Below are 27,595 nucleotides of genomic sequence, written 5' to 3'. Positions count from 1 at the left end.
ACTATTGAATGGTCTTGGCACCCTTTCTGAACATCAGTTGACCATAGATGTGAGAGTTTTTTCCTGGGTTCTCTAGTCTACTCTGTTGGTCCTTTTCAGGGCTAACTTTTCTTGTTTTTGTTTTTTGTTTTTTTTGATCATCGTGCCATGGGTTTATAAATTTTATTAGGCTTTTCAAAGAACTAACTTTTGACTTTGAATTCGTGTCTCTCAGATCTTTATCATTTCTTTTTCCTATAAAATTTAGGTTTAGGTTGATTTCCCCCCTCCCCTCTGAATGCTTAGTTCATTAATTTCTCACTTTTATCTTTTATGATATTTGAACTTAAAATTTTTAATTTATGTTTAAGCATAAGCTGTATCTTATAATACTGATAGGTAGTAATATTTCATCATCATTTAAAAATATCCTTAAAATTCCATTGGAATTATTTTCTTTTATTCATTGATTTTAAGTTTCAAAGATGTCAGCATTTTCTACCTGTATCTTTTTACTAGTTTCTGCTTTGCATTCAGATGTGTATCCTGATTAATCTTTGACATTTTGGGGGAAACTTGTTTAGTCATAGGACTTGGCATTTCCTGGGAGTTTACACATGTTTTAGCCTGTCTGAAAAAATGTCTTTTGCGGTTCTGTGCTGAAGTTAGTGTTTGCTCAGTATATCTTTTTGTAGCCTTTTGCCCTCAGTCTTTCTGTAATCTTGTTGGCAGTTTTTTAAAAAATTCCAATGTGATGGTATTTGTCTCTTATTTTGATCATTTAGGTATTTATTTATGTTTAAGGCAGTTGCTGAAACATATATTTGTAAATTAATCAGCTTTTCAGTGCTTTTTTGTTGTTGCTGTCCCGTCTGTCTTCTGTTCCCTTTTTTTTTCCCGTTCCATCTTCCTTTGGACTTATAAATTCTGTGTTATTTAGCCAACCACCCTACCCCCCACCACCCTGCACCAACACATGCTCACTGGCTTAGAAGTTAAACATTTTTGGTGTATATTCATGTACTATAAAAGTAGTGTATATTGTATACATTTTTGGTATTAGTAGTTGCTAAAGATATTATGATCTTTTTTGTCTTATAAACCTAATCATTATTTAGTATTTTTATCCTCCTCCTAAGCAGTGCAAGGATCTGAGGTTCCTTTAACTTAATTAACCATCATTCTGATTTAAATTACCATGTTTTTATTACTGTGTTTAAAAATTTCACACATATACATCTTAAACAATATAAGGCATAGGATTGTTATTTTTTGTGGTCGGTGTTTGTTGAATTTTTTTTTCACATACTTAATATTAGTTGTTGTTTAGTCACTAAGTTGTATCCAACTCTTTGCAACCCCATGAACCGCAGTTTTTCTCTATTCCTTTCTGTATGTTTCATTTTTCATCTGTCATTATTTTTATCCTGCCTGAAGAATAGCCCTTAATATTTTATTTAATTTATCTCTACGATTATGAACTCTGTTTTTGTGTGTCTTTATTTCTTCTTTATTTAAAAAAAATATTTTTGCTGGGACTTTTAGCACTTTAAAAATACTATTCCATTGTAATTAGGTTTATATTATTTCAGCTGAAGTCAGTTTAGTTATTATTCCCTTAAAGCTAATTTATTCTTTGTATTTCCCCTTAATCTGCTTTTGAGATACTCTTGTTTTTATCTTACACAAATCTTACATATGCATATATATATATTTCTTTGTATTTATCTTTCTTGCAGTTAGTAATGCTTTTAATTAATAAATTTTCCAACTTTCTTGAGCTATAATTGACATATGACATTGTATCAGTATAAAGTGTTCAGTGAGATGATTTGGTACACATATATTGCAAAATGATTATTGCAGCAAGGTTGGTTAACACATCTATCACTTCACATAACTACCCTTTTTTGGTGTGTGTGGTAAAAAAATTTAAGGTTTATTTTTCCAACTTTCAAAGTGGGGCTTTTAAAATCTGTGCTTTGATATCTTTTGTTCGTTTTGGACAATTTCCCGTCATCCAGTATTTTTTCTAATGTTAATCTATGCCCTCTTTTCTTTTCCTTCTCTTTTGAGACTCTTCTTTCTGATAAGACAGATCTTATTTCTGTTTGTTAAATTTTTCACATCATTTATGTTTTCTAAACTTTTGCTCTTGAGTTCTTCATTCTAGATAATTTTTGCTAGTTCTCTTTTCATATGAGTCTAGTCTGCTGGTAAACCTATTCATTGAGTTGTTTATTTTAATTGCCATATTAAACAGTTCTAATCTTTTTAAAAATAATTTTAAATTCTCTGATGAAATATTCAGCATCTTATCTTTTCAAACATACTAAGTATAGTTATTATAAAATTTGTACTTTATAATTCTATCTGGGTCCTCTGTGAGTCTTTCTCTATTGTCTGTCATTTGTCATAGGTTTGTAGTCATGTTTTCTTGTCTCCTCATTTTCCATCATGTACTGGACATTATGGTAACAAAAGTTACTTCTTGAATCAATTTGAGGCCTAGGATGCTACCTTTCTCCAGAGATTGAGGGAGAGAGGGTTGATCTTCTAAGTAATTGGTGCATGTGTATGTGCTAAGTCAAGTCAGTTGAGTCAGACGTTTTTGCAACCCTGTTGACGTAGTCTGCCAGGGTCCTCTGTCCATGGGATTCTCCAGGCAAGAATACTGGTGGGGGTTGCCATGCCCTCCTCGGGGGTCAGGGGGTCTTCCTGACACCCAGGGATTGAACCCCTCTCTTGTATCTCCTTTGTCGGCAGCCAGGTTCTTTACTACTAGTGCCATTTGGGAATCCTAGGTAATTGGCGTAAGTAAATATTGACGTCTGGGCTCACCTCAGTCCAGTTTCATTGACTGAGATGATTTCATGCAGAGCTGCAGTCTGGAAACAGATAGCCTTGCAGAGTTGACGCTTCTCTTCCTCTGTGGCTCTTCCCGTTGAGAGCCGAGCCCAGGGTGTGAGCTTTTCTTTGCGTCTCTTCTTTCCTGATGGGCTGTGCTGTGCGTCCTGTTTAAGGCTCCCGCTAGAAACTGACAAATACCACTGGGGAAAAGTATATTTTGATCCACAGGGCAGCTCGTTCTGACACTTTTCATCTTAGCCTTCCTCTGATTCTGGTCCCACAATTCTTTATCAGCTTGTTTACTCTGATATTTTCAAGATTTATTCATCTTTAAATGTTTTGTCTGCCTCTTCTACTTGTCCTCAATGGAAGAGCTAGATCAATTTCCAGATTTGCCATTTATGGAAGTAGAAACTCTTCAAGTTTGTTTTTGTTGCATTTATGAAAACTTTTTTAAAGAATGTCTTCTGTAAGCACAGTTACTGAACTTCATACCCCACTTATATATATCCTTCTATCTGGAGATATGTCACTGTTGTTACTTGAGGGAGTCAAGTGGAATAAATCATAGCATTATATGAACTTCATCTCATAAATTGGGATGAAATACCTTGGCTACGTTTTTTTGAAGCCGTTTAAGTATTATGTAATAGCTCCTTCTAATTTGGAAACTTACTGTTTTCTTGAAGTAAGGAACTCAACTATGCAATATTCTTTATTTCTTGGTTGTGAAGTTTCTGTTCTACAAGTATTAACACTGTTTGGCCATCATTAAATAGGACAGTCTGCAATATTTTGTGGCCGTTCTGGAAAACAGCTGAAACGCTGTCACAGCAGTCAGCCAGGAATGCTGCTGGATAGCTGGGCCCGGATGGTGAAGAGTCTGAACGTGTCGTCCTCTGTGAACCAAGCTTCTCGTCTTATTGATGGCAGTGAGCCCTGCTGGCAGTCCTCTGGTTCACAAGGAAAGGTAGTCGGCCGTGGGGGCGCGTCCAGAGACACTTCTGTTTAGATGTGTGATGTCTTAGAGTTTGAACACAAACTTTGAAAATCCTATGAAGGTATACTGGGATGTCACCTGTCAGTACTCATTTTATATTTTAGTTCATAATTATTTTAAAGGTACAGAGTGATATGCCATCTAGTTTTCATTGTCAGAGATTTTAAAAAATATAAGTGATAGATTTTATCTAACTGATGGAGAGTTTAATAGGGCTGTGTTTTGTTTTACTGCCCCACATAAAATGTATGAGTTCAGATTCTGCTTCTTGTTAGAAGATTTTCTAATATACCCTAATAAATATATGTTTATCTTTATATGTTATTTTAATTGCACTTATATGTGGGTGTGCCTCATCCAGCCATGAAGGTTAGGCTTGGAGAACGGTGCTTTTCCTCTGCTTTGATTCTAATGTTTTCTGTGACCCACCCATTGATGGATATTAGTGGACCACCTTAGGTCAAAAGGCCATAAACGCATCATTTCTGGGGCATAGAGGGAGGCTTTCTTCTATTAAACAAGTAATGGAGTAGAATACGTGTTTCTTTCTCTTTTAAAGCATTGGATTCGTTTGGAGATTTTCCCAGATGTTCTTGTTCATAGATTAAAAATGATTGTAGATCCTGCTGACAGTAGCTACATGCCTTCCCTCGTGGTCGTGTCAGGTAACTGAGTTACTTTACTCAGAAAGTATCTTCTATTATATAACGAAAACTCCTTTGTCTGATTCCTTTATGCCCCTGCCCCTTTATTTCCTAGGTGGAAATTCACTAAATAACCTAATTGAATTAAAGACAATCAACATCAACCCCACTGACACCACAGTGTCTCTTCTGAATGACTGCACAGAGGTGAGTAGATTAGATAGTGTTCCTCTTTTTAAAGGTATAATTATATAAATTTTTTATTGATATATAGTTCATTTATAGTGTTTTCAGTTGCTAAGTGATTCAGTTCTACATACGTGTGTGTGTGGAAAAGTTGCTCAGTTGTGTTCGACTCTTTGTGACCCCATGGACTTCTCCATGGCCAGAATACTGGAGTGGGTAGCCTTTCCCTTCTCCAGGGGATCGTCCCAACCCAGGAATCGAACCCAGGCCTCCCGCATTGCAGGCAGATTCTTTACCGGCTGAGCAGCAAGGGAAGCTCAAGAATACTGTGTGTATACATTATATATATATATATAGTGTGTGTGTGTTCTTTTTCAAATTCTTTTCCATTAAAGATTCTTACAAGATATTGAATACAGTTCCCTGTGCTATGCAGTAGGTTCTTACTGTTTTTGTATTTTATATATAGTAATGTTGTTCACTTGCCAAGCTGTGTCCAACTCTTTACGACCCCATGGACTGCAGCATGCCAGGCCTCCCTGTCCCTCACCATCTCTCGGAGCTTTCCCAAGTTCATGTTCATTGAATTAGTGATGCCATCCCACCATCTCATCCTTCCTCTTTTGCCCTCTTCTCTTTGTGCCTGTACAGTAATACATAGAGATTAATCCCAAACTCCTAACCCCTGTCCCCCACCCTTGTCCCCTTTTGTAATCATGAATTTGTTTTCTGAGTGTATTTCTGTTTTGTAAGTAAGTTCATTTGTATCATTTTGTTAGATTTCACAGATAAATGATTTCATATGATATTTGCCTTTTTCTGTCTGACTTACTTAATATGAAATCTCTGTGTTCATCCATGGTACTGCAAATGGTATTATTTCATTCTTCTTTTTTTCAATGGCAGAGTAATAGTTCATTGTATATAGGTACCACATATTTTTTATCTTTCTGTTGATGAGAATTTAGGTTGCCTCCATGTTTTAGCCATTGTAACTAGTGCTGCTATGAACATTGAGGTGTATATATCTTTAGAATTAGAGTTCTGTTCAGATATATGCTTAGCAGTGGGATTGCTGGATCATATGACAACTTTATTTTTGGTTTTCTAAGGAACCTCTGTACTGCTCTCCTTGGTGACTGTACCAATTTACATTCCTACCAACTGTGCAGGAGGGATCCCTTTTCTCCACACCCTCTTCTGCATTTATTTATTTATTTTTTTTTCTGCATTTATTTTTATTTTTATTTTTCCTGCATTTATTATTTGTAGACTTTTTGATGATGTCCATTGTGACTGTTAATGAAGTAATACATCATTATAGTTTTCTTTTGCATTCGTCTAATAATTGATCATCTTTTCATGTGCCTGTTGGCCATCTGTACGTCTTATTTGGAGAAATGTCTGTTTAGGTCTTCTGCCAATTTTTTGATTTGGTTGTTCATGACCTACTTTGTATATTTTGGAGATTAATCCTTTGTCAGTTGCTTTGTTTGCAGTTGTTTTCTTCATTCATTTCATCTTGTTTATAGTTTCCTTTGCTGTGCAAAAGCTTTAAGTTTAATTAGGTTCCATTTGTTTATTGTTGTTCCTATTTCCATAACTCTGGAAGGTGGGTCAAAGAGGATCTTGCTGCTACTTATGTCAAAGAGTATTCTGCCTATTTTTTCCTGTAAGAGTTTTATAGTATCTGGTCTTCCATTTAGGTCTTTAATCCATTTTGAGTTTATTTTTGTGTATAGTATTAGGGAGTGTTCTAATTGCTTTCATTTACATATAACTGTCTAGCTTTCCCAACACCATTTATTGAAGAAACCATCTTTTCCCCATTGTATGGTCTTGCCTCATTTGTTGTAGATTGATTGACTATAGATGTATGTGTTTATTTCTGGGCTTTCATTCTGTTGATCTATATTTCTGATTTTGTGCCATTTCCATACTGTTTTGATGACTGTAGCTTTGTAGTATAGCCTGAAGTCAGGAGCCTGATTTTCTCGAGCTCTATATTTCTTTCTCAAAGAGCGTTTGGCTTTTGGGGGTACTTTGTGTCTCCATACAAATTAAAAAATTTTTTTCTTCTTGTTCTGTGAAAAATGCCACTGATAATTTGATAGGAATTGCATTGAATCTATAAATTGCCTGGGATAGTATAGTCATTTTCATAATATCAGTTCTTCCAATCCAAGGACAAAGTCTATCCTTCCATGTGTTTGTATTGTTTTCTTTTTCCTTCACTAGTGTCTAAAATTTTTGAAATGCAAGTTTTTTGCCTCCTTAGGTAGGTTTAGTCCTAGTTATTTTATACTTTTTGTTGTGATGATTAAGGGGATTGTTTCCTTAATTTCTCTTTCTGATCTTTCATTGTTAGTGTATAGAAATGCAACAGATTTTTGTGTATTAATTTTGTATTCTGCAAATTTACTGAATTCATTGATAAGCTCTAGGTAGTTTTCTGGTAGCATCTTTGGATACATGTAGTCCATTTACACAGAGAAGGCAATGGCAACCCACCCCCGTACTCTTGCCTGGAAAATCCCATGGACGGAGGAGCCTGGTGGGCTGCAATTCCCGGGGTCATGAAGAGTCGGACACGACTGAACGACTTCACTTTCACTTTTCACTTTCATGCATTGGAGAAGGAAATGGCAACCCACTCCAGTGTTCTTGGCCTGGAGAATCCCAGGGACGGAGGAGCCTGGTGGGCTGCCGTCTATGGGGTCACACAGAGTCAGACACGACTGAAGCGACTTAGCAGCAGCAGCAGCAGTCCATTTATATTTAGCGTGTTTATCCATATGTATGTTTATATTGTCATTTTGCTGTTTTGAGTTTGTTTTCATAGGTCTTTTTTTCTCCCTTTCTCCTTTGTTCTCTTCTCTTGTAACTTGACTACCTTTAGTGTAAGTTTGCATTTCATTTCCTTTTTTGTGTGTATTTCTATTATAGATTTTTGTGTTCTGGTTAATGTGAGTTTTTTGTACAAGAGTCTAGTTATGTATGTGCTTGTTTTAAGTTGCTTATCTCTTAATTTTAAATACATTTTAGATACCGTGCATTTGTACTCTACTCCCCTTATGGTCATTGTTTTTCAATTTATGCCTCACATCTAATTATTTTGTATAATCCTTAAACACTTAATGTGGGATTTTTACTACTTTTGTCTTTTAATTTCCCTACTGGCTTTATGTATGGATGATTTCCTGTCTTGTTTCTAGTTGTGACCTTTTCTTTTCCACCTAGAGAAGTTCCTTTAGAGTTTGTCATAAAGCTTGTTTGGCGTTTCTGAGTTCTTAAAAAATGTTTACTTGTCTGTAAAGCTTTTGTTTTCGCCATCAAATTTCAGTGAGAGCTTTTGTTAGGTATTCTTGGGTGTAGGTTTTTCTTTTTCATCATTTCAAGTATGTTATGTCAGTCTCTTCTGGTCTGCAGAGTTTTTTCCTAAAAAAAAAAAAAAAAAATCCGATAATAGCATTTTGGAGATCCCTTGTATGTTATTTTTTACTTTTCCTCTGTTAGTTTTAATATTCTCTCTTTTTGTTCATTTTTTTTCATTTAGTTTACAATATGTCCTCACATATTCCTCTGTAGGTTAATCCTTTATGGGACTCTCTGCACCTCCTGGACTTGGTTGACTTTTTCCTTTCTCAAGTTAGGGAAGTTTTCAGCTATTATCTCCTCAAATATTTTATCAAACACTTTTTCTCTTCTTCTTGGACCTTTATAATGTGACTGTGTGCTTGATATTGCCCTAAAGATCTCTTAAACTGCCCTTATTTCTTTCTGTTCTTTTTTTCTGTTTGGTGGTGGTGATTTACACTCTTCTGTCTTCCAGCTCATGAATCCATTCTTCTGTCAGATTTAGTCTACTATTCATTCCTTCTAATGTATTGTTCATTTCACTTATTTATTAATTGTGTGGTTCTGTATATTTTCTATTTTTTTTTTTTAAAACGTTTCTAATTTCTCTCTCTGTGTATCCATGCTCCTCTTGAGTTCTTTGATCATCTTTACCATAACTACTCTGAACTGTTTCCCTGGTAGATTGCCTGAGAATCTGCCACATCACTTTATTTTCTTTCTGGTGTTTTATCCTGCTCCTTCATCTGAAGCATATTCTGTTGTTTGAGTTTGTCAAAATTGCTTCTTGTGTTTTTGTGAATGTGGTGAAAGTGAAAGTGAAGTTGCTCAGTCGAGTCCGACTCTTTTTGCGACCCGTGGACTGTAGCCCACCAGGCTCCTCCATCCATGGGATTCTCCAGGCAAGAATACTGGAGTGGGTTGCCATTTCCTTCTCCAGGGGTTCTTCCCAACCCAGGGATTGAACCCAGGTCTCCCGCATTGCAGGCAGACGCTTTAACCTCTGAGCCACCAGGGAAGCCCATTTGTTCTGTTTCTCGACCTTGGAGAAGTGGCCCTCTGTAAGAGACGTCCTGTACAGTCCAGCAGTGCACCTCCTTTTCATCACCCAAGGAAGGGCCAGGGGCCTGCTGGTCTCAGGATAGGACCTGGTCTGCATTTACAGACTTGATGTGCTGGCTGCAGGATTAATAGTTTTCTTGTTTCTGGTGGGTGTTGTTATTGTTCATTCGCTAAGTTGTTTCCAATTCTTTGTGACCCCGTGAACTGCAGCACCCCAGACTTTCCTGTCCTTTACTGTCTCCCGGAATTTGCTTAAACTCATGTCCGTTGAATCAGTGATGCCATCCAACCATCTGATTCTCTGTTAATGCCTTCTCCTCCTGCCTTCAATCTTTCCCAGCATCAGGGTCTTTTCCAGTGAGTTGGCTCTTCACATCAGGTGGCCAAAGTATTTGAGCTTCAGCAGCAGTCCTTCCAGTGTATATCAGGGTTGATTTCCTTTAGGATTGACTGGTTTGATCTCCTTGTACTCCAAGAGACTCTAAAGAGTGTTGTCTGGCACCACAATTTGCAAGCGTCAGTTCTTGGGTGTTCAGCCTTCTTTGTGGTCCAATTCTCACATCCATACATTACTACTGGAAAAACCGTAGCTTTGACTCTGTGGACCAAAATGATATCTCTGCTTTTTAATATGCTGGCTAGGTTTGTCATAGCTTTTCTTCCAAGAAGCAAGTGTCTTTTAATTTTGTGGCTGCAGTCACCATCTGCAGTGATTTTGGAGCACTGTCTGCAGTGAAATAAAATCTGTCACTGTTTCCATTTTGTCCCCGTCTATTTGCGATGATGTGATGGGACTGGAGGCCATGATCCTTGTTTTTTGAATGTTGAGTTTTAAGCCAGCTTTTTCACTCTCCTCTTTCACCCTCATCAAGAGGCTCTTTAACTCCTCTTTGGTTTCTGCCATTAGAGTGGTATCATCTGCATATCTGAAGTTGTTGGTATTTTTTAGATAGGTGAAATTCATGGTGGGAGGGGCTGGTGCCTATCCTCTGGTAGGTGAAGTTGGGTCTTGATCCTCTGGTGGGCAGGGCCTTGTCTAGAGTCAGTTGAAGTTGATGGGTAGGGCCGTGTCCCCACCTTGTTTGTTGTTTGGGCTGAGGCCTTGCAGCACTGGAGTCTAAAGTCTGGTGTTTGAAGCCGGGTCTTGGTGTCAGGGTGTTATCCTCCATGATAGCTCATGCAGCTGAATATTTCCCCAGTATATCTGCCACCATTGTATACACCCACAAGCGGGGCCACAGCCACCCCCTGCCTCCCCTTTGAGGAGACCCTCTAAGACCAGCAGGTAGATGTGGCCCCAGCACCTATCAGATTACTGCTTTTGCTCTTGGTCCCGGCACACGTGAGGTTTTGCAGCCACCCTTTATGAGTGAGGATGTTCTTAAGGTTCCTCTTCCCTGTGCCCGACCCGCAGGCTCAGGAGAGTAACATGAGAAAAACTCTTGAATATAATTGTTCTCCAGTTTGTGGGTCGCCAACCCTGGAGGGTATGGGGTTTGATTATATCATGAGTTCACGCCGTCTACCATTCTTGTTGTGGTCCATCTTCAGAGGACCTTTCCTGGTGGTTTCAGTCTGGCAGTGATAGTTCTTTTGCAGATGGTTGTGATTTTGTTGTGCTTGTGAGAAGAGACGAGCTAAGGATTCTTCTGCTCTGCCATCTTGACCATTTTGATAGTATTCCTTTGATGGTTTGCAAATGTCAAGAGAGGTTCCTTTTCTCATCATCTCTATAATAACATTGAGCCCATTTTCTCCCCTTGATTGAATAATTTTATTTATTTTAAAATTTGACATGTGTACAACTTGAATTTGTTGCTTACCAGATCAGCTTGAAAAGAAGACAAAACAAATTCCTTCCTCACTGTCTTTGGTTAAAAGCAGGTAAAAAGCTCTAGGCAAAAGTCATTGCCATACACTTTGGGCTTCTTTGGGCATCTAGCATCATGTTATTTCCATTAAATATGTATTAGTAAGTAGTGGTTCTTTTTAACCATATATATGACACTGAAATTGTTTTTTTTGTTTTCATACCTTTAATTTGGTAATAAGGACATTTTCAAAATGAATCCAAGTTAATTTTATCTCTTAAAAATTCTGAACGAATCAGTGAAGGTTCTTTTAAATAGAACATAATAATAGATTAGTGTCACTGCCACATAAATCTTTCAGTAAATTACACTATTTTAGAAAATTATATATATTTAAAAATGCAAATTAAGGCAGTTTTTTTTTTTTACTACCTATAAGTACGTTGTCTCATGAGAACTTATTTAATTGGTATGATAGTGGATAAAGATGTCAAATATTTGACTTTCTATTCATCTAAAGTTCATCATAAGTGAGTTTATTTTTAAATTATTAAGTGCTGTTTGTCAGTCATTGCTTTATTATTTTGGTATTCCCACAAAGGGCTTCCCAAGAAGCTCAGATGGTAGAGAATCTCCCTGCTGTGTGGGAGACCAGGGTTCAATCCTTATGTCAGGAGGATCTCCGGGAGAAGGGAATGTCAACATACTCCATTATTCTTCCCTGGAGAATTCCATAGACAGAGGAGCCTGGTGGGCTATAGTCCATGAGTCACAAAGACACAACTGAGCAACTAACACACATGCCCACATCAGGACAGACAAGTTTCACGAGGTCGTACTGTGTTACATCAAAGAACCTGATACACAGCCAGTCATAGATTAATTTTTTTTAAGGGTGGAAAGTTGGTAACTTGTGTCTAGAGACTATGGGACCATACTAGCACTGCCCCCCAGGTCCAAGAGTTGATTATTTGGCCTTTGTGTACACTGGAAGATTTTTTTTGTTGTTGTTTATTTTCTTCCAGTCTTGAATGAATAAAATTGTAGAACACCATTCATTCATGAATGTCATTAAACTATTTTGTGGAATAACGTGTAATTAACAGTTACTATCAATGGTGGTAATAATAAAGTGGCCAATGATGAAAATGTAATATATTATTAAGTTTTTTTGAGAAAAGATAATGCATTTAGTGCCTTTTATTATAATAACATTTCTGGGTAATGGAAAATGCAGTTTGTCTTATGTCTGAATTATGCTACTGAATATTTTCTGTTTTAATTTTGCTTTATATTTAATTTGCTTTGTACTTTATATTTGTAAGTAGATCAATAACCAAGGATTAATTAACATCTGAGATTTATTCATAAAAGACATATTGACTTTTAACAAATTTTCAGTTGAAAACAATTTATTATGTATTATTTGATGAGCACGAAATAGCTTATATCACATATATGAGAAATATTAAGCATTGTGAGTACTCAGAAAATTCATGGCCCAGTCTCCACCCATCCAACCAACTTACAAAGTAGAGCATTATCATTGCTAAAGCTATTGAACTCTCTAGCACTGCCTTTCCTCTAAAATGGCTTGTTAACAGAATTTTCCTAACATAACCGAAAATAGAAAGTATACTGAATCCTCCATGAACCTACCACCCAGGTTTAATGATTATCAACATTTTTGCCAGTCATTTCACTAACTCTCTTCCTGTGTTACACCCCATTTTTTTTTGAGTGTTTTAAAGCAAGTTCTAGCCATGGCATTATTTCAGTAGTGAGTACTTCAATTATTAATTTCTGACAAGGACTTTAAAAATGTAACCACAATGCCATCACACCTAAAATTTTGTCCTTAATATGATACAAAATCCAGTCAATGTTTAAATTTTCCAAATTATCCCATAAATGTTCTTTGCATTTGCTTTCTATGATTCGTGAGTCAGACAGTGTCTGCCTTTGGCACTGCATTAAAATTTTAACCCTTTTGTTTTTTCCTTGCTAAAGAAAGAAACTCTCTTTTTTTTTCCTGTAAAATTTTTCATTTCTCTATTTGTTTCTTTTATTCAAACTGTTCTTCCTATGACATCATAGATATTATAGATCTTAAGGTTTGGTTAGATCCCCTTGAAGCAGTCAGTCTTTGTTCAGTGAAATACAGGGGCAGAGGAATAAACTACATTTAGAAACGCCATGTATGGGATGTGGGGCGTACCGCAGGACAGAAGGCCAACAGTAAAATAACGAATGGCAAAGACGTAACAGAGTTTGACCTTCATTTGAACAAGTCCAGAATAGAAAGGTGTTTCCAAGACAGATAGAAAATTTGATCACTGGTAGCACTTAGATGACATAAGATTATTGTTTTAGCTATCATAAGAGTACTGTGGATGTATTTTTTAAATGCTGATATTTCGCTGATACCTACTGAAGTTTTGAAACAACACGTTGTCAGGAATTTTCTTATGATAATCCCTACATGAACAAAATCAATCATACATTGATAATTGTTGATCTAGTTGGTGGGGTTATGAGGTCTGTGTATAGTTTTTTCTAATTTGTATGTAATCAGTTTTTTTTTTTGAAATGTTTTATTTTATATTGAAGTGTAACAATGTGTAACATTAAGCAATGTGTAACTTGTTCAGCAACTGTAACTGCTTAACAATGTTATGATAGTTTCAGGTAAGTAGCAGAGTGACTTAGCCATACATATAATGTATCCATTCTCCCTCAAATTCCCCCCATCCAGGCTACCACATAACATTGATCTGTGTTCTTTGTGCTATACAGTAGGTCCTTTGGTTATCTGTTTTAAATATAGCAGTGTGTGCATGTTGATCTCAGATTCTCTGTACTTGAAGCGTTATGAAGGCTTGCGACTTGCCGCGTACTGCGTGTCTCATGTGTCCTTCTCTCTAGTAAAGTGTTTGGCTCTGAGAGCTCTGCAGCTTGCTGTGTTTGTGTCTAGTATCACAGGTATATTGAAATTGCGATAAAGCAGTGCAGAAGCTCAGGAATTGATTGTAAAATCCATGGTCTCATCCTGCTGGGACGGATACGTGCAGAGGAGGAAGATTTGGCTGCAGTTCCTTTCTTAGCTTCAGATAATGAAGAAGAAGAAGATGAAAAAGGCAACAGTGGGAGGTGAGAGCTGTTTGCTTATGCCCACACTCTCACTTTCAAAAGCCAATATTTAATTAGAGTGTATCTCATAATGAGAATACATTAGGATTATTGTACTACAGTCTGTATGTCTTATATAGTCTATATGTATTATATAGACTATATGTATTATATTATTGCTCATAGGACTATTTGGTAAATATTAGTTAAGTTTTCTGAAAATGTAATTTAATTTAATTTTAGGAAAAATTTACTATGGAAACACTGTATTTAGAAAAATTTGTTTAAAAGGAAAAATAAAAATGTTTAATTTTCTGCCTCAAATATCGCTGTTAATATTTTGGTGTATATTCTTATAGTTTTCTTCTTTATTTGTCCCTAATTGTGTTTTCCTGTGGAGATAGTATGTGGTAGTATATATTTTAAAGCCTTTTTTGTTAGGTATTTATTGTTAACATGTAAATTGAAAGTTTTCATTGTAATAGAATATACATAAGACTTACCATTTTAACCAGTTGTTAAGTGTATTGTTAAGTGGCGTTAAATGCATTTATTATTTGGCAGCTAGGAGCAGCAACCATTTTTAGAATATATGTATCCTTTGTCTTCTGTTGTATAGTTTTTAATTGACTCAGTCTATTTATGATTTATATTTATATTTATTGACTATGCCAAAGCCTTTGACTGTGTGGATCACAATAAACTGTGGAAAATTCTGAAAGAGATGGGAATACCAGACCACCTGACCTGCCTCTTGAGAAACCTGTATGCAGGTCAGGAAGCAACAGTTAGAACTGGACATGGAACAACAGACTGGTTCCAAATAGGAAAAGGAGTACGTCAAGGCTGTATATTGTCACCCTGCTTATTTAACTTATATGCAGAGGACATCATGAGAAACACTGGGCTGGATAAAGCCCACGCTGGAATCAAGATTGCCGGGAGAAATATGAATAACCTCAGATATGCAGATGACACCACCCTTATGGCAGAAAGTGAAGAAGAGCTAAAGAGCCTCTTGATGAAAGTGAAAGAGGAGACTGAAAATGTTGGTTTAAAGCTCAACATTCAGAAAACTAAGATCATGGCATCTGGTCCCATCACTTTATGGCAAATAGATGGGGAAATAGTGGAAACAGTGTCAGACTTTATTTTTGGGGGCTCCAAAATCACTGCGGATGGTGATTGCAGCCATGAAATTAAAAGACACTTGCTCCTTGGAAGGAAAGTTATGACCAACCTAGATAGCATATTAAAAAGCAGAGACATTACTTTGTTAACAAAGGTCCATCTGGTCAAGGCTATGGTTTTTCCAGTGGTCATGTATGGATGTGAGAGTTGGACTATAAAGAAAGCTGAGCACCGAAGAATTGATACTTTTGAACTGTGGTGTTGGAGAAGACTCTTGAGAGCCCCTTGGACTGCAAGGAGATCCAAGCAGTCCATCCTAAAGGAGATCAGTCCTGGGTGTTCATTGGAAGGACTGATGCTGAAGCTGAAACTCCAGTACTTTGGCCACCTGATGCGAAGAGCTGACTCATTTGAAAAGACCCTGATGCTGGGAAAGATTGGGGGCAGGAGGAGAAGGGGATGACAGAGGATGAGATGGCTGGATGGCATTACTGACTTGATGGACATGGGTTTGGGTAGGCTCCGGGAGTTGGTGATGGACAGGGAGGCCTGGTGTGCTGCGGTTCATGGGGTCCCAAAGAGTCGGACACGACTGAGCGACTGAGCTAAGATGAACTGAACTGAATTATGATGTACAACAATTTGGAAGTAACAATATTCATTTTTCTTAAGTTTTAACAGTATAGTTAACACTGACATACAACAAATTGGAAGTAACAATATCCATTTTTAAGTTTTTTTTAATAGTATAGTTAATACCTAACTCATGGACATCACTTGCTGGTTTTGCCGTTATACTTATTTTTTATTATTTCTTTCAATTTTATTTTCATTTTATTTTGAAGAATTTGTGGGCTTTGTTGCTCAAACTTTTAACCTGTTGAGGGCAGGTCAGAAGATAAGAGTGAGTGAGGTGGCAGGAGCCAGCTGCCTGTGCTTCAGGAACCCTGGGTTTTGGGGCAGGCCTCCCCTGGTAGAATGGAGGTTGGGACTTCCAGCACAGCTGACCAGCGCAGTGGACAGAGGGTGTAGAGGAAGAAAACTGTACTTTGCCTTGGGACATGTGCTTGTGTCGAGGGTCATATGACTTTATCCATTTTATTATTTCTTTTGGGAAAACATATGACCGAACAGAGGTCGGGATTTAGGGACACGGCCACAGTGCCAGTCCTGGTGGTGATTCTTAGAGCCATTTAACTGGCATTCTTTCCTGTTACATCTATAGAAGCTACGTTAAGGTGATGGGTGGTAATTGCTGTAAAAGCTGTCACGGTCAGCTTGATGTATGAGAAAATTAGATAGTGTCTCCAAGTTCCTAGTGTCTCATAGGAAGCCCCTTCATGGATCATGACCTTGTCCTAGCTAAGGGGTGCACATCCATCACTCAGTGAAGCTAAGAGCCATGCCGTGCAGGACCTCTCAAGACAAACGGGTCATAGCAGAGAGTTCTGACAAAACATGGTCCACTGGAGGAGGGAATGGAAAACCCTTCCAGTATTCTTGCTTTGAGAACTGCATGAACAGGATGAAAGGCAAAAAGACATGACAACAGAAGATGAGCCCCCCAGGTCAGAAGGTGTCCACTGTGTTGCTGGGGAAGAGCAGAGAAACAGCTCCAGGAAGAATGAAGAGACTGGGCCAAAGCAGAAACGACTTTCAGTTGTGGATGTGTCTGGTGGTGAGAGTAAAGTCCAATGTGGTAAAGAACAATATTGCATGGGAACCTGGAATGTTAGGTCCATGAATCATGGTCAGTTAGATGTGGTCAGGCAGGAGATGGCAAGAGTGAACATCGCCACCTTAGGAATCTGTAAAATAAAATGAATGGGAATGGGCAAATTCAATTCAGGTAACCATTATACATACTAATGTGGGCAAGAATCCCTTAGAACTGGAGTAGCCCTTATGGTAAATAAGAGTCTGAAATGCAGTACTTGGGTGCAATCTCCAAATCAACAAAATGATCTTGGTTCGTTTCCAAGGCAAAACCATTCAGTATCACAGTAATCCAAGTCTGTGCTCCAACCACTGATGCCGAAGTTGACTGGTTCTGTGAAGACCTAAAATGCTTTCTAGAACTAACACCAAAAAATATAATCATAAAGGATTGGAATGCAAAATTAGGAAGTCAAGAAATACCTGGAGTAACAGGGCAAGTTTGCCCTTGGACTACAAAATGAATCAGGGCAAAAGCTAACAGTTTTGTCAAGAGAGCACACTGGTCATAGCAAACATCCTTTTCAGCAACACAGGAGAGATTTCTGAAAGTGTTAGTCCCTCAGTTGCGTCTGACTCTTTGCAACCCCATAGACTTTAGCTCACCAGGCTCTTCTGTCAATCAGATTCTCCAGGCAAGAATACTGGAGTGGGTAGACATTCCCTTCTCCAGGGGTCTTTCTGACCCAGGGATGGAACCCCGGTCTCCTGAATTGCTGGTGGATTCCTCACCATCTGAGCCACCAGGGAAGTCCTACAAGATGAAGCAGAGCAAAAGCTAACAGTTTTGTCAAGAGAACAGACTGGTCATAGCAAACACCGTCTTCCAATAACAAGAGACAACTCTACATATGGATATCACCCAGTGATCAATACTAAAATCAGATGGATTATATTCTTTACAGCCAAAGATGGAGAAGCTATGTCCGTTAGCAAGATACAAGAACTGGAGATGATTGTGCCTCAGATCATGAGTTCCTTATTGCAGAATTCAGGCTTAAATTGAAGAAAGTAGGGAAAACCACTAGACCATTCAGGTATGACCTAAATCAAATCCCTTATGATTAGACAGTGGATGAATAGATTCAAGGGATTAGATCTGGTAGACAAAGTGCCTGAAGATCTATGGGCAGAGGTTTGTTACATTGTATAGGAGGCAGTGACCAAAACCCATCCCAAAGGAAAAAAAAATACTAGAAGGCAAAGTGGTTGTCTGAGAAGGTTTTACAAATAGGGGAGAATAGAAGTGAAAGGCAAGCAAGAAATGGAAGTATACCCAACTGAATGCAGAGTGCCAGAGAATAGCAAGGAGAGATAAGAAAACCTTCTTAAGTGAACCCTGTAAAGAAATAGAGGAAAACAATAGAATGGGAAAGACTAGAGATCTCCTCGAGAAAATTGCAGAACCAAGGGAACATTTCATACAGGGATGGGCATGATAAAGGACAGCAAGGGTGAATACTTAACAGAAGCAGAAGAGATTAAGAAGAGGTGGAAGAATGCACAACTATCCAAAAACGATCTTAATGACCCAGAGAACCCTGGTGGTGTGCTCACTTACTTGGAGCTGAACATCCTGGAGTATGAAGTCAAGTGGACCTTAGGAAGCATGACTATGAACAAAACTAGTGGAAGTGATGAAATTCCATCTGAGCTATTTTAAATCCTAAAAAATGATGCTATGAAAGTGCCCACTCAATATGCCCACAAATTTGGAGAACTCAGAAGTGGCATCAGTACTGGAAAAGGTCAGTTTTCATTCAAATCCCAAAGAAGGGCAGCACCAAAGAATGTTCAGACTACCATAAAGTTGCATTTCACATGCTAGCAAGGTAGTGGTCAAAAGCCTTCAAGCTAAGTAAGCATCAGCAGTATGCGAACCAAGAACTTTCAGATGTACAGGCTGGGTTTAGAAAAGGCAGAGGACCCAGAGATCAAATTGCCAACATTCATTGGGTTATAGAGAAAGCAAGGAAATTTCAGACAAACGTTTACTTCTGTTTCATTGACTGTGCTAAAGCCTTTGACTATGTGGATACACAACAAACTGGAAAATTCTTAAAGAGATGGGGATATCAGACTATCTTACCTGTCTTCTGAGAAGCATATATGCAGGTCAAGAAGCAGCAGGTAGAACCAGACAGGGAACAGCAGACTGGTTCAGAATTGGAAAAGGAGTATGACAAGGCTGTATATTGTCACCCTTCTTATTTAACTTATATGCAGAGTACATCATGCAAAATACCGGGCTGGATGAATCACAAGTTAGAATCAAGATTACTGGGACAAATGTTAGCAATTTCAGCTATGCAGATGATACCACTCTAATGCCAGAAAGCTGCTAAGTCACTTCAGTTGTGTCCAGCTCTGTGCAACCCCATAGACGGCAGCCCACCAGGCTCCCCCATCCCTGGGATTCTCCAGGGAGTGGAGTGGGTTGCCATTGCCTTCTCCGGCCAGAAAGCTAAGAGGAACTAAAAAGCCTCTTAATGAGGGTGAAAAAGGAGAGTGGAAAACCTAGCTTTAAGCTCAGCATTCAAAAAACAAAGATCATGACATTAAGTTCCATCACTTCATAGCAAATAGAAAGGGAAAAGTGGAAACAGTGACAGATTTTATTTTCTTGGTCTCCAAAATCACTGCTGATGGTGACTGAAGTCATGAATTTAAAAGATAGAAGCAACAAACCTAGACAGCATATTAAAAAGCAGATACATCGCTTTGCTGACAAAGGTGCATCTAGTCAAAGCGATAGTTTTTCCAGTAGTCATGTACAGATGTGCAAGTTGCACCATAAAGAAGGCTGAGTGCATAAGAATTGATGCTTTCCAACTGTGGTGCTGGAGAAGACTCTTGCGAGTCCCTTGAGTACAAGGAGATTAAACCAGTCAATCCTAAAGGAAATCAACCTTGAGTATTAATTGGAAGGATTGATGCTGAAACTGAAGCTGCAGTACTTTGACCACCTGATCTGAAGAGCTGACTAATTTGAAAAGACCCTGATGCTGAGAGAGATTGAGGGTAGGATGAAAAGGGGATGATAGCAGATGAGATAGTTGGATGGCATTCCTGACTCAATGGATATGAGTTTGAGTAAGCTCTGGGAGATAGTAAAGGACAGGGAAGACTTTGCAGTCTATGAGATTGCAGAGAGTCAGATAGGACTTAGCGACTAAACAACAACAACAGCTCCTGGAAAGATTTCCGCCAGGATGAAAAGCTAAAGTTGAATTCTCGTACTGAAAGGTAGTATGCTGGTTTGTAGACATTTTGACCCTCTGCACCACTGACTTCAGCGTACACGTCAGATTTTGTTTAGTTACAGCAGCATTTTAAGAGTTTTGATGGTAACCAGCAAGCTGTGCGCTTTAGGTGGTTTCCTTTTTATTTAAAACATGGTTATGTGATTAACCTCTGTTTCTGTTTTATTTTTTTACTTTGATCAGCCTTATTAGAAAGAAGGCAGCAGGTCTGGAATCAGCAGCTACAATAAGAACCAAAGTGTTTGTGTGGGGCCTGAACGACAAGGACCAGCTGGGAGGTCTGAAGGGTTCCAAGGTGTGTGCCCGACACCCCATGCGCTTGCCCCCCTGCACTGCTCGGGCCCACACAGGCCCAGAGTTAGCCAGGCCTCTTAAAGTTTTTATAATGATTTTCCCTTTTATGAGCTTTTTTAAAAAAAATTTATTCATTTTTAATTGAAGGGTTTAATATTGCTTTACAGTATTGGTTTGATTTCTGCCATACATCATACCTTTTATATGTTGTTTTTAAAATGGACTTTTCGTAAGTAATTCTTGATATGAACTCATAGACATCATTTTAGGTTCTAAGATGCCTCTGTCCTTGGAAAACAATGCATGTTAGGTATAGTTGCATTATTGCTGTTTTATAAACTAGAAGATACACTTCCGAAAACATTTGACAAGCATAGAGGTGAAAATTGTAGACTATAATTATATTTTAAAGAGTAGGAAGAACAAGGTATGCATTTGAACTCGAGTTGAATTCACCTGTGGCTCTGAACTAAGGCGCCACAGAATAGATTCCTCCAAGGTTTAGTGTCTGGAAACAGTTTCTTTTTGGCTGAGCATCTCTACTACTTTGGATTTCTCAGGTTGTGCTACTGGTAAGGAACCTACCTGCCAGTGCAGGAGACCCAAGAGATGCGGGTTCAATCCCTGGGTCGGGAAGATCCCCTGGAGGGAGGCATAGCAGCACACTCCAGTATTCTTGCCTGGAGCATCCCATGGACAGAGGAACTTGGCAGCTTCAGTCCATAAGGTCACAGAGAATTGAACATGACTGAAGCGACTTAGCACACATACTGCTTAGCATTTCATGAGACCGCACTCCTTGTAAGATCCCTGTTATTTACATTGTTGAGACACTGAAATGGAAAGTTAGAGCTCATTTGCCTTAAGACCGTGGTTCTAGTGTGATGAAAAGAGTCCTATATAATTTAGCAGCCTTGGGCTCCTTGTGATTTTGAGGCCGCTGCCCTGCAGTTGGAGACGTGTGGGGCCTAGGAGCTCTGGGAACTCTGTTATTACTGTGGGCTGTCTAGTGGGTCCTGTGTGCACATGGACTGGCAGTTTGCACACGAAAGGTAGATTGGTGCTTCATCGTTGTGATGGAGAACGTCCTTCTTCCATGGTAGCATTGACTGTTTGATACTTTATGACGTATGAGCATCATTAAAGGCTTTTTAGACAGGGGCTTTAGTAATTTTAAAATTAAATCACATTCATCTCTAATGGGAAATTTAAGTATATATTAATAGTTTCTTAGAGAAGTCAGAATTAATAAGAATGATGAGGACATGACCTGAAATAAAATATAGTTTACCAAATGTTTGTTTATATCTTTACAGTATGTGTATTTTATTTTTCACCTTTTATTATGGAGATGTTCAGATGTACCTACCTGGTAGACAGAATAGAGACTTGGTCCTTTTGTCACTGTACCAGGTTCAGCAGTTGTGGATGGTCACATTTTTGTCTTTACTTTCTACACAGCCTCACCCCTACTTATTTTAAAGTAAATTACAGTATATCATTTCATTCTTAAAATGCTTATGCATCTGTAATAGACAAGAGATTCTTTGGAGAGTGTAACCGTGTAAGTTCTTTGTACTGTTTAATACGATTACTTGTAATTTTAAAAGTGTAAATAAAATTTTCTTTTGCTTTTTAAAACAATTTTTAGATAAAAGTTCCGTCATTCTCTGAGACCCTGTCTGCTTTGAATGTAGTACAGGTGGCTGGTGGTTCTAAAAGTTTGTTTGCAGGTATGATTATTCTAATAATATAAAAGTTTTAAATGATGTTGAAGCCTAAATATATAGCTGTTGTGTCACAAAAAGTGAGTCCCTTCCTCACTGCTGTTCCTTACAGTGACAGTGGAAGGAAAAGTGTATGCCTGCGGAGAAGCCACGAATGGCCGGCTGGGGCTGGGCATCTCCAGTGGCACTGTGCCCATCCCGCGGCAGATCACAGCTCTCAGCAGTTACGTGGTCAAGAAGGTGGCTGTTCACTCAGGTACGGGCCAGAACTGACACTTGTGCTCAGACAAGCCTGCTGCTGGTGCTCTGTGATTAACTGGGGCTTTAAACAGTTTCCCCTAGAGTGCCCTTGCATTCTATCAAGTTCTACTCATTATTAGAAGTGAAAATTGGGTAATGTAAAACTTCAGATGGTCTAGAGTTTAATTAATTATAATTTTGTTACACAGGACTTTTTGGAGATCAGGGGTTATGTGGGGCATACCCCTCCGAAGCAGGGGGTTCTTAATTTTGAGCTGGGGTCTCAGGTTCATAAAAGATTGTAGTAATCATGTTCTGCGCTTAAATATGTGTTATTTTTTGGGAACAGGGCCTGTAAGTTTCATCAGATTTCAAGTGTCTGTAAATTCTAGCCATAAGAAAGAATCATTTTTTAAAAAGTCACACTGCTTCAATTCAGGAAACATACAGAGCATTATTTTAAAGCACTGTGCTTGGCTTCTGAGGAATGAAACCGAATTAGATACAAACTGAGTTTGTGTTTATACAGTAGGGTTAGATTTAACCCCATATAACAGAAAATCTGAACAGTGGTGCCTTGAGCAAGATAGTGTTTTACCCTTCTCCTCTGTGAGGGTCTGGAGGTAAGGGGGAGGGACAGTGTTGCTGCTGCAGCGCCCGTGAGGGGCACTGGGCTACTGTCCATCCCCACCGCAGCTGCAGGCGAGCACATAAGCATTTCCTCAAGCCTACTCTGCCCCTTCAAAGAGCCTTTCTGGATGCCATACTCATCAGTCGAATCTTTGTCACCATCCTGTCTGGGCAAGGGAGTGTGGGAAACATCGTTTTTAGGTGAGCACATTGCCTTGGATCATGTGGGCTCTGTTGGTAAGTGGGTCTTGGATCCTAGGAGCTGGTGACAGAGAGGAAACTCTTCAGTTCTGAGCTGGGATGGATGGAGTGAAAGAGTGGACCATGGTGAGGAAAGGGTGTGAGCTGATTGCTTTGGGAAGAGTGAGCATAATGCCTTAATTGCAGTTGATGGTACTTTTGCTTTAGTAATTTCATTGTTGAGGTGCATTTCACAAAAGCCTGAATACCACTACACTTGCTAATTTGTCTAATTGCAAGTGAACTTAGTTTTACTTTTTCCATCTGAATTTTGATCTTTTATATATTTAATATAGCAACCCCATTAAATTTAATAATGCTTAAAAATAGCATTATTTGCTGCTTCTTTGCAAGTAAAATCCTTTCTAGGACTTAAACTTTGTAGAAATGTTCATTTATTTTATATAATTGTCATCCTTAAATGTCGATCCCATTTACTCATTTGACAGATACTCACACATACTGTGAGTGTGCCAAGCAAAAGAGGTAGTTATGCTGTTAACTTTTTTGAAACCAACTTTGGCAGTCTCTATCTATGTGAATGTTGCAGGTGGACGGCACGCTACTGCTTTAACTGTCGATGGCAAAGTGTTTTCCTGGGGTGAGGGTGATGATGGCAAACTTGGACACTTCAGTAGAATGTAAGAATATTTTCTTCATTTTTGCTAATAAGAAACTGTTAATAATAATGAATGCTTTTTGGTAATTTTTGTAAAAAATTGAATAGGATGGGTTATTTATGCAAAAGAAACTTAAAAATACATTTAAAAAATATCTCTGAATGTGATTTGCCTCACATGTTCTAAGGTTTGATAGTTAAGTGAATCTAAAGATACTGTTTTGATTAAATGTGGATCAGTGTAGATGTCCTTTTTCCCCCTTCTTTATAAGAGGCTGGATGGATGATAGGGAATCTAATTTAATCTTGCTTTAGGAACTGTGACAAGCCACGGCTGATAGAGGCCCTGAAAACCAAGCGAATCCGGGACATTGCCTGTGGGAGCTCGCACAGTGCGGCGCTCACGTCCAGCGGTGAACTGTACACCTGGGGTCTTGGAGAGTACGGCCGCTTGGGACATGGGGATAACACAACACAGCTCAAGCCCAAAATGGTGATTATACATATTTTTGTTGCTTACAGAAAGCCTCCCATCTGCTGATTTCCAGAGAAGATAATCTCTGAGTCTAGGACAGTTCATAAAGATATGTGCAGTGTTGGCTTTCAGTCTGTGGGGAAAAATTCCCCTTGCTTTCTTGGTGCCTTGCTTGATTCTGTTTTTAAATTTGTAATTGAGTAGGTGAAAGTCCTTCTTGGTCACAGAGTAATCCAAGTGGCATGTGGAAGTAGAGATGCACAGACCCTGGCTCTGACTGATGAAGGTAAGTCCTGTCTGACTCCACATTTTGGGGGAGGAATGTTGTGAGATGCTGGCCTGATGTCTATATTTTTAAACCTAGGTTTGGTATTTTCCTGGGGTGATGGTGACTTTGGAAAATTGGGCCGGGGAGGAAGTGAAGGCTGTAACATCCCCCAGAACATTGAGAGACTTAATGGACAAGGGGTGTGCCAGATCGAATGTGGAGCACAGTTCTCCCTGGCCCTCACCAAGTCGGGTGTAGTTTGGACATGGTATGTAAGCGCCTGTCACCCACCAGTGTGTCTGTTCAGGGGCTTGCAGGGAGGCCCTGCCTTTATTTTCTTGCTCATCCAGGCATCTTTGTCCTTTTATTTATTTTGAGTTGGGATTAGTGACAATGTTATAAGAAGAAATTTCCAATTATAACTGGGTTGTTTAGAAAAGAACACTGGGGAAATTTTAGCCTAGCTTGTCTGTCTTATTTAGATAAAGTATGTGTAGAGGCTTTTTTCTGCTTTTTTTGCCATGCAAGGAGCCTAGTGATCACATGTGTGGAAAACAGATTTCTGATTTCTTTGATCCCTGAAAAAGTTCATGTGTGTTTCTAGTGAAAGATTATTAAATCAGAAAGAGGTGGGCTATCCAGCTGACCGTGGGCAGACGGTGTGATGGCCTTGGTCTCAGCGTCATGACTCAGAGGCAGCTTGGGGAGGAATCACTGAAGAGATCTCTTAAGAGCTCTTTGAGGTTGCGTGTCATGTTTCCAGTCTCTGTATGAAATGTACGGCAGTAACTTAAATACTGTAAAATGCACATTAAGGATCTTGCTAGCAGAATTAATGAGTTATTTTGAATTAATGGTATACTATTTTATAACTTCCAAGACCTTGGGCATTGTGCGTGTTGTCATTGAGCTGGCCCTAGTGCTGTAGCAGTGAGTATTTTGCTGTGGGGTTTTGCCAGACCATAATCATGTGTTAAAATGCTCCCTGTTGATTCCTTGCAGGGGGAAGGGGGACTATTTCAGACTGGGCCATGGCTCGGATGTGCATGTGCGGAAACCACAGGTAGTGGAGGGTCTGCGAGGGAAGAAGATTGTGCATGTGGCTGTTGGGGCCCTGCACTGCTTGGCAGTCACTGATGCAGGACAGGTAAGGGAGCTCGCGACAAGATCTTATGTTGATAGTGCAGCTTGTGACAAAATGAAGTGAGTCTTGGTACTTGGAAAACCAGAAGGGTGGGCTGTGTCCACTGGGTTCCTGTGTACATTTGCCTAACTGTCAGCATGGGTGAGGGCACCCAGGAAAGACTTGCTGACTAAGGCAGGTTATAAAGTAGTGAACTTTCCCACTGTAATGTCTGATAGGGAAATGTATGTATTTCATTTTAGAACTAAAGTTATCCTTGAGAAGAGTTGTTTGTTCTTCCACCATAAGAGGCTATCCTGTGACAGGCTCATAGATAATACAATTTGAAATTCATTTATGACAACAAATCAGCATATTGTACTTAAATCAGAATGAAATAAAAATGAATTATACTTTCTAATTCTGTAAAGCCAAAATTCTTTGAATAGTGAACATATGTTTTAGATCATTTTCTCTTTGCAAAATTAAGGAAAAAATGTTACAATATTTAGTTGAAGAGGAGAACTTCCTGCTTCTAAGAACAATATATAGATGAATTCATTGGATTGATATTAAGTAAATGAAAGTGAAAGTTGCTCAGTCATGTCCGACTCTTTCTGACCCCATGGACTATACAGTTCATGGAATTCTCCAGGCCAGAATACTGGAGCGGGTAGCCTTTCCCTTCTCCAGGAATTCTTCCCAACCCAGGGATTGAACCCAGGTCTCCTGCATTGCAGGCAGATTCTTTACCAGCTGAGCCACAAGGGAAGCCCAAGAATACTGGAGTGGGTAGCCTATCCCTTCTCCAGCGAGTCCCTTCGTGACCCAGTAATCGAACCAGGGTCTCCTGCGTTGCAGGCGGATTCTTTACCAGCTGAGCCATCCAGGAAGCACTTGGCAAGAATTTTGAAGTAAACTTAAAGAATGTTCTGAAATGTTGAAAAATTCTTTTTATCCCTTTAACAGGTTTACGCTTGGGGTGACAATGACCATGGCCAGCAGGGCAATGGCACAACCACAGTTAATAGGAAGCCCACACTTGTGCAAGGCTTAGAAGGCCAGAAGATCACACGAGTAGCTTGCGGGTCTTCTCACAGTGTGGCATGGACAACTGTTGATGTGGCAACACCCTCTGTTCATGAGCCTGTCCTCTTCCAGACTGCAAGAGACCCTTTAGGTGCTTCCTATTTAGGTAACCGAGATATGTGTTTTATACGAGATCCTTCTGCATAGATAGAATGTCATAGATGGGATGTTTAATACTGCTACCAGATTAAAGTTTGTAGCACCGAGTTACCTATGTTCTGAACCATAGCCCCAGAATCATCATGGTGCTCTGTGCTGTGATTTATGCTGGATTGAAAGCTTGAGGAAGTACAGTGCTGGTTCTTGTGATCAGGACAGTTCTGGCAATGCTGTGCACATGTGCAGACAGAGGGACTTTAAAGTTTAGGCATTTGGTGTTTTCAACAGCTCTATTCAGGTGTAATCAACATATTAAAACAGTCCAGCATATGTAGACTAATTTCATCAGCTCTGATATGTGTGCACCTGTGAGAGCATCATCACGGTCAACACGGTGAACAAATGTGTATCCTGCCTTTGAGTAGACCCGTCCCCGCTTTCCACAGCCACTGACTTCATTTCTGTCACGTAGATCAGCTTGCCATTTTAGGGTTTTGTATTAAGGGAATCATATAGTATGTACTTTTTTCTTAACCTAACTTTTTTCACTCACCATAATTATTTTGAGATTCATCCATGTTGCATGTATCAGTATATTACTCTTTTTTAATTGTTGGCTAACATTTTACTTATGGGGTATACTGCAGTTGATACATCAGTTTG

General features: G+C 39.0%; 1 protein-coding gene across 5 annotated transcripts in view; it reads left to right on the top strand.

The window, feature by feature from the left end:
- Nucleotides 1–27,595, top strand: part of HERC2 (HECT and RLD domain containing E3 ubiquitin protein ligase 2) — a 239,225-nt gene that overhangs the window by 144,738 nt on the left and 66,892 nt on the right. For all 5 annotated transcript variants that reach the window (XM_043894731.1, XM_043894732.1, XM_043894733.1 and 2 more), the window contains 13 exons: nt 3,609–3,799; nt 4,389–4,494; nt 4,589–4,680; nt 13,864–14,039; nt 20,312–20,423; nt 22,074–22,155; nt 22,262–22,405; nt 23,810–23,900; nt 24,194–24,371; nt 24,558–24,639; nt 24,718–24,889; nt 25,624–25,768; nt 26,714–26,939. In XM_043894731.1, coding sequence (XP_043750666.1) covers nt 3,609–3,799; nt 4,389–4,494; nt 4,589–4,680; nt 13,864–14,039; nt 20,312–20,423; nt 22,074–22,155; nt 22,262–22,405; nt 23,810–23,900; nt 24,194–24,371; nt 24,558–24,639; nt 24,718–24,889; nt 25,624–25,768; nt 26,714–26,939 — 1,797 coding nt within the window. The remainder of the gene's footprint in view (nt 1–3,608; nt 3,800–4,388; nt 4,495–4,588; nt 4,681–13,863; nt 14,040–20,311; nt 20,424–22,073; nt 22,156–22,261; nt 22,406–23,809; nt 23,901–24,193; nt 24,372–24,557; nt 24,640–24,717; nt 24,890–25,623; nt 25,769–26,713; nt 26,940–27,595) is intronic.

This window comes from Cervus elaphus, chromosome 33, assembly GCF_910594005.1.
Source record: "Cervus elaphus chromosome 33, mCerEla1.1, whole genome shotgun sequence".
NCBI lineage: Eukaryota > Metazoa > Chordata > Mammalia > Artiodactyla > Cervidae > Cervus > Cervus elaphus.
The sequence above is the reverse complement of the archived record's forward strand: the minus strand, read 5'-3'. Positions and strand labels throughout refer to the sequence as shown.